The sequence below is a fragment of the Notothenia rossii genome (assembly GCF_949606895.1).
Source record: "Notothenia rossii genome assembly, chromosome: 4".
Taxonomy (NCBI): domain Eukaryota; kingdom Metazoa; phylum Chordata; class Actinopteri; order Perciformes; family Nototheniidae; genus Notothenia; species Notothenia rossii.
In genome coordinates, this window is record NC_136902.1 from 64,840,230 (window position 1) to 64,853,549 (window position 13,320).

The window sequence follows — 13,320 nt, forward strand, 5'->3', positions numbered from 1 at the left end:
ACTTGCGCATTAGTTTCTGTTATGGATCAGTATCAACAGTCCTGCCAGTAACGTTACTATATTATCAATGCTACGTTAGTTATAGCCTGTTATAAAACGGACAAGTCAAATCAAGCAATCTGATTGGTTCTTAGCCGTGATATACTGAGCGTATACCACGGGTAGAATTGTAAGTTACTTTTCACAACAAGTCAGTATCCCTCCGCGTCTGAGAAAAACAGTATACCGTTGGGCTTGAAATGTTCATACTGGAACAAGAAAGCAGCGGAGAAGTAACGGGGCAGAAGCCCTCCTTTTTGACGCAGCGGTCCAGACATAGACATCAAACGGCAAAACATATTCAGTGTGCAGTTCCTTTGGCATTAGGGCAGGGATATCTAGATACTTTCGAAGGTTTAACATAATGAATTGTGCTACGATGTTTTCAAATCTGTAATCAAAGAGGTCCGCAAAAACGCTATCGACCAATCAGATTGCTTGATTTGACTTGTCAATTTTATAAATATATTTAAATTTCTTCCGTTACGAAACAAACTTACAAAGCATAAAATTGAAACATTTAAGATTAACTTCGACCTCCGGGGGGGTCTTACTATAGTATGGAGGAGTTGATTGAGCAGTGCCTATCTCCAGAAAAAAAAGCACCTAAACTACGACATGCAGCGCTACGTGAAGAGCAGGTAGACCAACTGGAAAAGTATCACCATTCAAAAGCTTTCTGATGCGGGTCTTGAAACAAAGCAGAGAAATTATGACCGTTAGTGGCCACAGGTGCGAAAGCTCTCTCCAGAGCTACTGGAAGCCCAATCTCGGGGACCGGAGAAAGTGGAGCAATATTTTCGCCACGCCAAGCAACAGCCTCGAACAACCTCAACCTATACAAGTGACCACGTAAGCCATGCTACTGATGCTGGACAGTTTTTCAGTGGATGCACAATAAACAGCAACATACACATTAATGTAAATAAACAGCCAAATAATGGATCAACGCTCTCTGTCTAATATGTTCGCTCGCTGTTAGTGTTGTTGCATAGCAACCACCTTGCTCTATATTTTGTGCAGAAGGCAACGGAGGGACTATTTTATTTTGAACATCATTATTTACTAATAAAAACTATTTAAATTAGAGTGTGTATTTTTCTTTCATATTGCCACACTTGGTAACCGTTTTATAAAAGCAATAGCTCACTTCAGGCCGTGATATATGCTCATTATATCACAGCTAAGGGGGTTGTCGACCCTCCGCTTCGCGTCGGGCCGAACCACGCCCCTTAGCTGTGATATAATGAGCATATACCACGGCCTGTCGTGAGCTATTGCTTAAATATATGATAGCTAACTTCACAATGTTGGGATGTGACGTTAGCTAACATTCTGTAGCTAACGCCGGTCACTCACCAAGATAGCTGCCCAGTTCTCCACTGGTTCTCCTCACACCACAGCTCAATTTCTCTCCGATGGCCGTTATTTCTTCTAATCCTTAGCTGCTCCTGGTCTCTTGGACGCCTAGCAGGCTCATAATTATAAGGTTGTGGTCCGTCATATGCATTCGAATATTCATGTTCAACTTCTTCTGTGTCTTCTGTGTCGAAACTAGCATTGGGATCCATGTTTATTAATACGTTACACCGGCCGCTCTCCCCCTTGTGTCCCCCGTGTTACGTCACACGCGGGAGGTCACGTGCCGAGGCTTTTTTATGCGGAAGTGAAAATGTCTTACAAAAACGACGCCAGATGTCAATGTAGTGTATATTTCTGTATATTTTTGGGAAAATCTAGTGTATTCATAATTTTCCTACACATTTATTCACAGGTGTCTTTAACCTGGAAGTTGCTCTTTAACACGATAACAACGTGTTAAAACATTAAATCTGAGGATGACAGAGTTGCCATGGAGACCAGCTCTAATTAGTGGAAACACCTGCAGTTCACTAGAGTCTCTCGTGACTTTCCATTCCTGTCAGTCTCAATCTACTAAAAGAGAGACACACACAGAGAAACCGATAGAGGTAGTAAATGGGAAAGCTTTTAATCTCTAATCTGCACCCCTTTATTATGCAAAAGTGCAGATGTTACAACTGAAATACAAAACATTAATCATTTAAGGGCAGTTGCTGCTAACTTTTGCATTAAATGTCCTTGGTAGGTGGTATGAAATTCAGATTGTCACAGGAATGTAAAATCAGCTTCTAGTTCGTTAGACCAAGATAACCACCTGAACATTTTTGGCAGTGGAACGGTTGCTAAAGCCATGCTAGTCAGGTTGGATTTCTATAGCCGTATTCTGTATGACTGCCTAGAGCCGATGGGAAAGGAAAACCAGAGCTAAAAAAGCCTTATGGGTAATTAAGATCAGAGGCTTTCCAACTGTGAGGGAGAAATGTGAGGCAAATATACAGTGGGAGGTATAGGAAAGGCCCTGATTAAGTTATTGTAGTTTAGAACGCTCCCCTGCATGTGCAACAGTTGGAGACATCAAAGGTTGTGACACATAGCTCATGGAAGTCATCAGATAACTTAAATACTGTGTTCACTCATACAGATATGAGATCAAGGGACTACTATATGGGCAGTCATATTAATTCTCAGAAAAAAGTCCGATAAATGTTACTGTATGTTGTGGACAACAAACATTAGTTTTCAACCATGGAATACTTTTTGAATATTCAATTTTATATTTGAGGAGAACTTTGGATTCATATATATTATGTGAGAGGCTAAAAGTAAAACATTTTCTGTCATTTTGCATGAACAAAATAATGAAATAATTAATTAATTATCTAAATAGTTGATCACTAATCAATGAGTGAATGACTAATGTATTTTGTAGACTGATACAGTCGTAATAGGCAGTGTCTTGCCTCTAATAAAGGCCAGTGGTACTGCAATAATGGTAAAGTTTGAAAATAAGTAAAAACGTACACAGCCATCTTTCAAGACTACAGATGGTAAGTGATGGATATTGGCTAGAGTTAATACTGTGAGACTAATGCTCCTTAGACTGGGACATTTATCTTCTCAAGCCTTTGCTTCTGCATTTCTGTTCATGTCTCTGTTGTCACTTACATTTATCCATTTATATTTTGTTCTCTAGGAAAGATAAATACAAGCAAATCGCTTTATTTGTTTTATCCGCTGCATTTAGAATAGCTTTTTATCTTATATGATTCAACATATGTCATCATTTATGCTGCTATGGATCTGTCCCTGTATGACGTGATTGGCTATTTATTATAAATAATAGAACTGCACTCATAGCCTGGTAACATGTTTGTTGTCAGAGCAGGTCATCAGAATAGTATTTGGATTTACCAGGCAGTAATAATAAAGCTACCCTCACAGGGTGAAACAAACAGTCTACAATTTGTGTGTGTGTGTGTGTGTGTGTGTGTGTGTGTGTGTGTGTGTGTGTGTGTGTGTGTGTGTGTGTGTGTGTGTGTGTGTGTGTGTGTGTGTGTGTGTGTGTGTGTGTGTGTGTGTGTTAGGGAGCTGAAAGGTCTTCAATATGCTGGAGAGGGCAGCCCCGGCTGCTGCACTGTAATTTGAGTCAAGCTAAAGGCATTGTGCAGAGCACGGCTCCTCCAGTCTGGACTGCTGTGTCTCTGCTGAGCTGTCTGGACACGCTGTGGCCTTTTGGCTTTCTGCTCAGCATCAGTCACCAGCACTGCAGGTTATCACCTATCTAAAAGTATTTCTTTTTTTGGCTGTGCATCAGATGCTGTTCTGTAACTCTACGGTTTCTGTTTACATCAGTAATAATCTGTCAGAGAGACATGATCTTACTTGTTATTCCCTTTGCTTCAAATAGCACAAAGTGGGAAACTAGTGGTAAACTACCATTTGGTAATGGTGGATAGGGATGTCATGATAACCGAGAGTCCTTTGGCCAAAAAAGATCAGAAAATAGTGACAAAAAGCAAACTACTAAAACCATTTAACCTGGACAATTTAAATGAATTCATAAATTGAGGAAACATGTTCATAACATGTGAACATTGGCATAGTCAACCACCCTAAAGTGCTATGTAATGATACCTTTACAGCTCCATTTGTGGACACCCATATTAGGCCATAAGGTGAACCCTGTTATCGTTTCATCCCGCTCCACAGAAGTGGAACTACACAATCTTTAGTTAATAAAAAAGAACGGGTCATGCTTATCCACCCAAAAAAAGTTTGTTTTTTTGTTTGTTAAAATTCCTGTCAATTCTTCTAGGCACGTAATTATTGGCTGAACTAGTCCCTTCAAAGCGTAATAATATCTTGGTCAAAAGTAGTGCCACGGTCCGTCACGTGATCGTGCTACACCAATTGGGTAGCTGCATATACCGGTATCAACAAACAGATTTGGAAAAAATGGCGATCGCCATGGTTTCATCGTGTAGCGGGGACGAGGAAAACGCAACAGAAAGTCTCAAAAAGTCAAAATTATCAACACACAAACATTGTTACATGCATATTACGTCTGTGAAGCACGAAAAGGTTGATTATTTTACCAATACAAGATGGAATACGTACAGGACAAGCTTACAACGGTGGCTCGGGTTGAAGGGAGACTCTCGGTACGTGGTGGCTGAAAACCACAAGCACTGTCTTGATTTCGAGTTCGAAGATATTCCTGAGGACGCTGGCTTCCACCACACATGCTACAGAAGGTTTACCGACAAAAAGGCCATGACGAAGGTGGAAAGACGGGTCGCACGTGAGGGAGATTAAGACATTAGGGAGGACCTCGAGGTCGAGCCCATCCCATCGACGTCTAGCAGCACGTACCGAAGCCAAACAGAGAAGCTACGATCAAGGTCAGGCCTGCCAATCGCAGGCTCTGGCCCCGTCCTTCCTGCCCTGTGCATTATATGCAAGATGAAGGAGAAAATGATAATCAAAGCAGGCAAGCGACAAAGGGATCAACTGTGTAAGACTGAAACATTATCAGCAGGTAAGCAAAAATCTAAAATGCAAACCCCCTCTCTCCCGCACGCACGCACACACACACACACACACACACACACACACACACACACACACACACACACACACACACACACACACACACACACACACACACACACACACACACACACACACACACACACACACACACACACACACACACACACACACACACACACACACACACACACACACACACACACACACACACACTCTCTGTGGATGAATAACTGAAAGGTACAATTATGTGTGAGAGATACGTCAACAAACTCATTGAGTTGTCCTTTTTTTCCGTTTAGGCAATTTGCAGAAAGCTAGTGAGAAGAAAGATGACCAAAGCTTTCTTTTACATATAAAAGACAAAGACTCTGGAGGTGCAGTACCACAAAAGCTGTTACAGTCAGTACACCAAGTTTCTGCTGAGACCTGACAAACCAGAGACAGAACAGTAAGTTATTTCTCCTTGGATTGCTTTACCTATTTACACTACCACCAGACTGAAGTCCAGGTGGGTGTCGGCGATGGCTAAATATATATATATATATAAACACACATACTTAACATTATATAAGTAAACATCCAATTTCCTTCTGTTATATGTGCACACAATCACAACACTTATTCATTTATCAATTTATTTACTTCTCATTCATGTGTTGTAGGGATGAGCCAATGTTTGATGCCAGTTACAAGCTGTTCTGTGAGAGGATCATCCGCCAGAGGCTGCTTGTCAACAATGAGGTGCTTAGAATGGGCCAGCTGAGGAAGGCCTTCATTGACATGGTGAAAACAAACGAAGGTGTTGATGCTTCAAACTACAGGTAACTGCAATGTAATACAAGTCTTATTATTTATCATGTTCAAGGCCAGCTTTAAACAAAATGTGTATGACAGGCCTGTTTGCAGAAACAGTTTTTAAGTCTTGCTGTTTGCACAGACATGTGCAACTTCCTCAACTACTCAACTTCCTCTTGACTGCCTTTTTTTTGTTTATTTTATTTGACCATATTTACTTATTTGCCTGTCCTTGTTTGTCTACCCTCCCTCTTATTGTAAAGCATCTTTGAGTTGTGAAAAGCGCTATATAAATAACATTTATTATTATTATTATTATTATTATTATTATTATTATTATGTACCAGTTGGCAACATGGAGAACAGCTGATGTGTAGTGTGTAGCGTGTAGTGTTGTTTGTGATGATGTGGGCCTTTATTTGGCTTCTTTGGTGTTAAATGTGCTGTATGGCAGATTGGTTCTAGTCTGTAATGTCTTGTATCACCTCCACCACTCTCTGCTTTTGATGGTACTCCTGTGACTCGTAATTGTCACTGTTTTGTTGTGTTACAGACAGGATCTGTTGAAGAAGAGGCTGGCTCAAGATTTCCCTCAGCTAGCGTTTCACATGCCCACCAAGCGCAACGTCTGCGAACTGGTTTTTGCTGAGACTCTGTCAAAGGATGCACTCGTGGTCATGCTACCAGATCCATCCGGTACGGAAACAACACAGTCCAGTGAATTGATCTAGACAGACAGCGACAATGAAACAGGGAGAACAAAGTGCCAAACAACACAGGAGGACACATGGACACTGTATACAGCAGCGTTGTTTTTGAAAAGACTGCTGAGGGACACTCCTGGCATGTCATGTCCATGGCCTCCCACTTCTGAAAATCTAAATGTCACTGAATCTCAAACTGTTGTCCCCATTGGACTATACAATCTGGTCAGCTGGATTATAGGTGCCACTGAGGAGCCAACACTGGATCATTATGTCAACATTGATGATGACGTACATTTGAAGTGTTGTCTGTTTGTCAAGACATTGTGTACCTTGCTTCTGCTTCCAAGGGCCGCAAGCAGACACCCAAGTCCTTGGCTTTAGGTTTAACTGTTCGACATTTAACTGGATCATTACGCATTGTATTACTGCTTAACAGACTGGGACATTGTGCATCATGGGACACAGTTTTGAGTCTAGACAATAGCCTTGCCCAACTGACACTAGTAGAAGGCAGAGACAAAATACCGAAGGCATTCTCAAAGCGGACACCCACAACACTTGTGTGGGATAACATTGACTTTGGTGAGGAGACACTATTGGGTCGTGGAACTACTCACCATACAAATGGAATTATGCTCCAGAGTTTGCCCGTCGAGCCTATGTCCACAGCAATCAGACAGCCACTGAGAAAGGGAGTTACCTCATTCATAGCCCCCCCCCCCCAATGCCTATACAACCTTACCATCAGTCCAAAAGGCAAGGGCCACAGAACTTGTGTCAACCAGTGCAGTCAGCGACATGCAGAATGGACACCCACTTTGCTGCACAAGCAGAAATGGCATATGCTTTTGTGAAGTCCACATGTACGGATAGTTGTACAATCCCAAGCTGGACAGGATTCCATACACTGCTTCAGGATGAAAACACTCTGCAGAAGTCCGCATCGTATTATCGATTGAAGCCTCACCAACAGAGATGTCAACAGTCAACACTATCCTGAAGCGAAGTGTCCAGATTGCTGACCAGCTAGAACTGGATCATATAGTTTTAGTGTTTGACCAGGCTATATATGCCAAAGCACAGCAAATACGCTGGAAGGATGTTGAGTTTACAAAGCGTCTAGTGATTAGACTAGGTGAATTCCATGCATGCATGTCCTACCTGAGTATTCTAGGCAAAAGGTTTGGAGATGCAGGACTGCAAGATATCCTCATTGAATCTGAAGTTGTTGCCCCAGGATCCATCAATGGGGTACTCAATGGCCATCACTACAATCGCAGCATGAGGGCTCATAAACTTCTATATGAGAGTCTGCAGCGCATCCGGTTTATCACCTTCATGGACTCCTTGCCACCCCAAGAGAGAGCTGCGTGCATGGATGTCATCACTGAGATGGAATGTGCCTTTCCAGACAGATTGATGGATGTTTTGAGTGCAGTTCAGAGGTTTGATAATATGTGCTCGAAATGTGCAGGCTTTGTGCAGAGGAGGAGTACAGAGAATGCAACATTTGCTTTCTGGAGCTCATACATTGACATGATGCAGCTACTCCTCCTGTTTGTGAGAGTAACGCGAGAATCAAACTGGCAGCTTCACCTGTCAACCGTCCGGTTAATGATGCCATGGTTTTTTGCCTACGATCGAGTAAATTACGCTCGATATTTACCTGCATACTGGCTGGAAATGATGAATCTGCCTGTCACACATTCCTCTTGCCACAGTGACATGAATTTGAAAGGCCAGTGAACTGTCCAGCGACAAAGTGTTCATGGATTTGCCTCCATTGCTTGCGACCAGGCTATTGAGCAAACACTTAACAGAGATGCCAAGACCCAAGGTGGCTGGACAGGGATCCCACAAAATCGGTCTGCAGTGTATCGCTGGATACTGTCACAGTATGAAAGAGCCGCGATAGCAAGACAGTGTGAATCAATGGCAGGGATATCTCCTGAGCTACGGACAAGAAAAGACCTGGACAAGACACGCATCTCTGCTGATGCAAAGGCTGTGAGTAGAATATTGGACACTATTGATTCCATGCTCAACCCTTTTGATGTACACCAACACGACATTGTGTGTCTTAGCTCTGGAAGAGTAGCAACAGGAGAAATCACAAAGGATTTGCTTGTTGCCTCAGAAAAGGGTGAAAATGCTGTAAAGGAGTTTATGGAGCAGAGACTGTTATCCAAAACAGTTGACATATTTGCCCCCATAATATCACAAAAACTCAAGACTCTCAGTGATCAGAAAAAGCCCCCCAAAAAATCTGCAGCAGGCAAGGAAGTGATTTTGCGTGCTGACAAGAAGTTATTTTCCAGGCTCCTCATCCTTGGCCAGAGCAGGAGAATTGAAATGAGGGAAATTCTGTCATATTCCTCGGGAACTGTGTCATATCCATTAGCAAGTGCTGATGGTTCACTTGCCAAAACAAACAAATCAGCTCTCATGGATCTATTGGAGAGCAAAGGTGGAGAGTGCTTGCTTGACAAAGTTCCAATAGGTGGTGCCATTCTTTTTGATGGCATGGCAGTCATGCAGGCCATGCAATCCAGACCAGCAACATTTGGAGAGCTTGCAGAGACCATACTGCAGTGCATACTCCAACTTGCTTTGCATCACAAGTGTACACGCATTGATTTTGTCACTGACCGGTATCTACCCATCAGCATCAAAAGCCTAGAACGGTCCCGTAGAGCTGATACAGGGTCACAACTAATAACAATCTTCAGCCCAGATCAGAGAACTCCAACCCAGTGGAAGAAGTTTCTCTCTGACGGAAAAAATAAGGAAGCACTGGCCGAATTCCTTTATGTGGCATGGACATATGCAGACCTCACAACAGTGGGTAAAAACCTCAGCTTGTACATTGCCCATCAAAAATCAATGCCACCCTGTAACTGTCATGGAGGGTGTACAGTCTGTTGATGTTGTTGAAGACCTGCAGTGTGATCATGAGGAATGTGACACACGGGTGTTTTTACATGCCCAACATGCTGCACAGGAGTACAAAGCTGTCGTCATCAAGAGCTCTGACACTGATGTGGCAGTCATTGCTGTAAGTCTGCAGGCAGATCTGCCATGCAGCTTATATGTTTTCACAGGGACTGGCAACAGGACACGGATCATTGACATTGCCATGGTGTCATCAGCTCTCGGAACCAGTGTGTGTTCAGCCTTGATTGGAATTCACACGTTCTCTGGGTGTGACTCCACAAGCGCTTTCTATGGCAAAGGTAAAAGAAAGTAATTTGCTGTTGCATGTGAGAAAGATTACTACCTTAAGGCTTTTAGAAGTTTAGGTACTAACTTTAACTTGGAGCAATCAACATTTTCACTTCTTTGCCGGTATGTATGTCACCTATATGATCAGCCAGCAGCCAAAAATGTAAATGATGCTAGGTACAAGGCTTTCTGTATGGCATCATCGGCCTTGCCAGAATTAAGCATTCCCCCTACTCCTGATGCCCTCCATCAGCACTGCAAAAGGGCAAATGACCAGGCAGCAATACTGAGGTCCTGTCTCAAAAGAGAAATAAATGCTCCATCACCTGCTGGATATGGTTGGGAAATAGAGGATGGGAACTTACACGTCACCTGGATGACAAGAAATCCTGCCCCTGACAGTGTGTTGAATGTGATACACTGCAGCTGCAAAGAGTCTGCCTGTGAGAAAGGCAGATGTTCATGCTTCTCTGCAGGACTCTGTTGCACAGACATATGTCGTTGCTCAAATTGTGCAAATAAAAAAGAAACAGAGGGAGAGAACGATGACTTCCCTGACACTGACAGTGAGGAATAGGAGTGTCCTTATTCTGTTTTGTACTGTTTTCTATGTCATACCTTTTATATTTGTAATAAATCTCGTTTTTATGGTTCATCAGTGTTGTTTTCATTTGTGGAGGGATGAATGAGTAAATAAATGAATCAATGGACATTGGTATAAGTACTGCATTTTATTGATCTAAATTACTTAATGTAACAAGTTAACCTTCTTCTTGGACGCAGCTATGTATGAAATCAAGTCATGTTTATTTTAAGAGTGCATTTAACGTGTACAGGGTACAACCCAAGGCTGCCACATCAGTGTCAGAGCTCTTGATGACGACAGCTTTGTGCTCCTGTGCAGCATGTTGGGCATGTAAAAACACCCGTGTGTCACATTCCTCATGATCACACTGCAGGTCTTCAACAACATCAACAGACTGTACACCCTCCATGACAGTTACACAGTGGCATTGATTTTGAAGTTACAAATACAATATTATCATATTACAATAATAATAATAATAATTATAATAATATAATATAATATATATATATATATATATATATATATATATATATATATATATATATATATATATATCTAATAATAATCTATATATATCTATAATAATAATCTATAATAATAATAATAATAATAATAATAATAATGTAATTCATCAAATTATTATATGATGAATGAGTAAATAAATGAATCAATGATCATTGGTATAAGTACTGCATTTTATTGATCTAAATTACTTAACGTAACAAGTTAACCTTCTTCTTGGACGCAGCTATGTATGAAATCAAGTCATGTTTATTTTAAGAGTGCATTTAACGTGTACAGGGTAACAATAACAACAGACAGACAGACAAAAAGTCCTCAGTCTAATGGAATAATCCACGAGCTCAGCCAATGAACCTAGCGATGCGAACATGTTAGTCCAGGAATGTTGTTCTAGCTGGAGTTGGCTGATAAACGCTGCTAGCCAATGTTGATTCGATGGTCAACTCTGTTCCCAGAGAGTAAAACCTCTCACAAATACCGCGTATATAACGCAAATACCTCGGACTTAGTGATGTATTAAGAGACATATGACAAAACATGACATAAAACAAGAATACAGCACTGTTTAGAATCCATTTGGTCTGGTTTAGCGTAACCATGTAGGCGGCCATCTTTCACTTCTGTTGACAATATGCAGCTACCCAATTGGTGTAGCACGATCACGTGACGAACCGTGGCACTACTTTTGACCAAGATATTATTACGCTTTGAAGGGACTAGTTCAGCCAATAATTACGTGCCTAGAAGAATTGACAGGAATTTTAGCGACAAACTTTTTTTTGGTGGATAAGCATGACTCGTTCTTTTGTATGAACTAAAGATTATGTAGTTCCACTTCTGTGGAGCGGGATTTCTTTTTTAAAGGACTTTTCGAGGTTCACCTTGCGGCCTATATCGCCCTCTTTCTAAACTGCACTCAAAAACTTAACCAAAATAAAACCCATTCCTAGTGGAAACTGTGGTTTTTGTTGCTGTTTACGATGTAAAGTGCCTTTGGGTGTCTTTAAACTGCTATACAAATAACATAATATTTGTAACAGTGGTTCTTAACTGGTCAAGCCTCGGGACCCACTTTTTCCTTTGTCAATAGATCGCGGTCTGGGGGGGATTCTCCCCCAGGAGATTTGTAGAAATACTAACATATAAACTACGCATTCTGGTACACTCTGAGAAGAAAATAAATAAATCTATTACTACCCGACATATTAATAATATGTTATGCCATTGTTTGCTTTTCACTTTGTTCCGACAGCTGAACTTGAACCACACAGAGAGAAGAGTAAAGAGGAGATAGTTGTAAATTACTTTAAATTATGGGTAAGGGTAGATAGCTCCCATTGTTCTGTGACCTGTCAATCATCAAACCGGGGTCATATTTTATTATGTGTTCATTTTTATCTGAAGTTGTACCCATTAATGTATAAAGAATAGTTCTACCGCAAAGTTATGCTCCGTGGGGAGTTCCGGCAACAATCTTGATTTTGATTGGCCAGAAGATGTTTTATTGAGAAGATGATCACTACGTGACAGAAGTTTTCAACACCGTTTATGGTCTCCGGTACTTCCAGTCCAACGCCTACTGCATGCACAGCGTCAGAAAATCGGGCCTTCAAAAATAAAAGTTTTACTTTTTTCCCAAAAAAGAATATTTTTATTTTCAACTTTTTTTTTTCTTCACTCACACATCCGCGACTCACTCCAAATGGGTCGCGACCCACCAGTTGAGAACCACTGATTTATAGTATAGTACAGGCATCCTCAAAGTCCGGACTCCGGTCCGGATACGGACCAAACCACAACTGTCTCTGGACTCTGAGCAAATTATACTTTTCATATGTGTTATCTGCGAGACATCGCCACAACGCAACTAGTCAAAATGTTCCGCTATGTCCAACAACAAACAGCTCTCTGCATGTCCGACTGTTCCACTGTCTGTGTGTGTCTGTCGACGCATTGGTCCAATCACATTCAGCATCCCGTAAGCGTTTTTTCCCCCCACCAACAGTCTGCGAATCAGAGGCACAGTAGGGCGGGTCTTCGTGGAATGCGGGTGGGAAAAATGCGTGTGTTTAAAAAAAAAAAGTCAGAGCGAGGGTTAACAGCTCATCTAGTTGCATCTGTACTGTAGCTAGTAGCCTAATTTCACCTACTGGGGTGGCATGGGGGGGCAACTGCTACCCTCAAAATAGGCCTTGCCACCCCAGCTGCCACCCCAGTTGGCAGCTTTGTTTTGAAAAAAAAGTTGTGGCTCATCGGACATTTATGAGAGAAAGTCTCTAATGTCCGAGTACAAGTGAATGCAGCACAAGACGTACGCCTTGTAACCCCTTCCCCGGCGCGAGCGTGGAAATATGATAGGCGGCGATTTCATTTGAATGGTACGGCGCAAAACGAGAAGCATTCGGATCCAAGTACTGAAGGAATGAGGTATTTGCGGTCTACAATGACAGAAAAGAGACTGTCAGGTTGGCTGTACTCAGCATTGAATCAAAACGCACTAAAGCTTTGGATCTTAATACGGCGTTTTACTGA

General features: G+C 41.8%; 2 protein-coding genes across 4 annotated transcripts in view; one reads left to right on the forward strand and one right to left on the reverse strand.

The window, feature by feature from the left end:
• The window catches only part of sgsm2 (small G protein signaling modulator 2), a 132,518-nt gene that overhangs the window by 85,065 nt on the left and 34,133 nt on the right, over positions 1 to 13,320 (reverse strand). The window lies entirely within an intron of this gene.
• LOC307037281 (uncharacterized protein) lies at positions 4,864 to 9,061 on the forward strand (the record flags this gene model as incomplete). Its single annotated transcript, XM_079678056.1, has 5 exons — positions 4,864 to 4,939; positions 5,253 to 5,352; positions 5,616 to 5,774; positions 6,302 to 6,516; positions 7,662 to 9,061. 4 exons carry the CDS (start codon positions 4,864 to 4,866, stop codon positions 6,477 to 6,479), a joined length of 513 nt encoding a protein of 170 aa, XP_079534182.1. The 3' UTR covers positions 6,480 to 6,516; positions 7,662 to 9,061.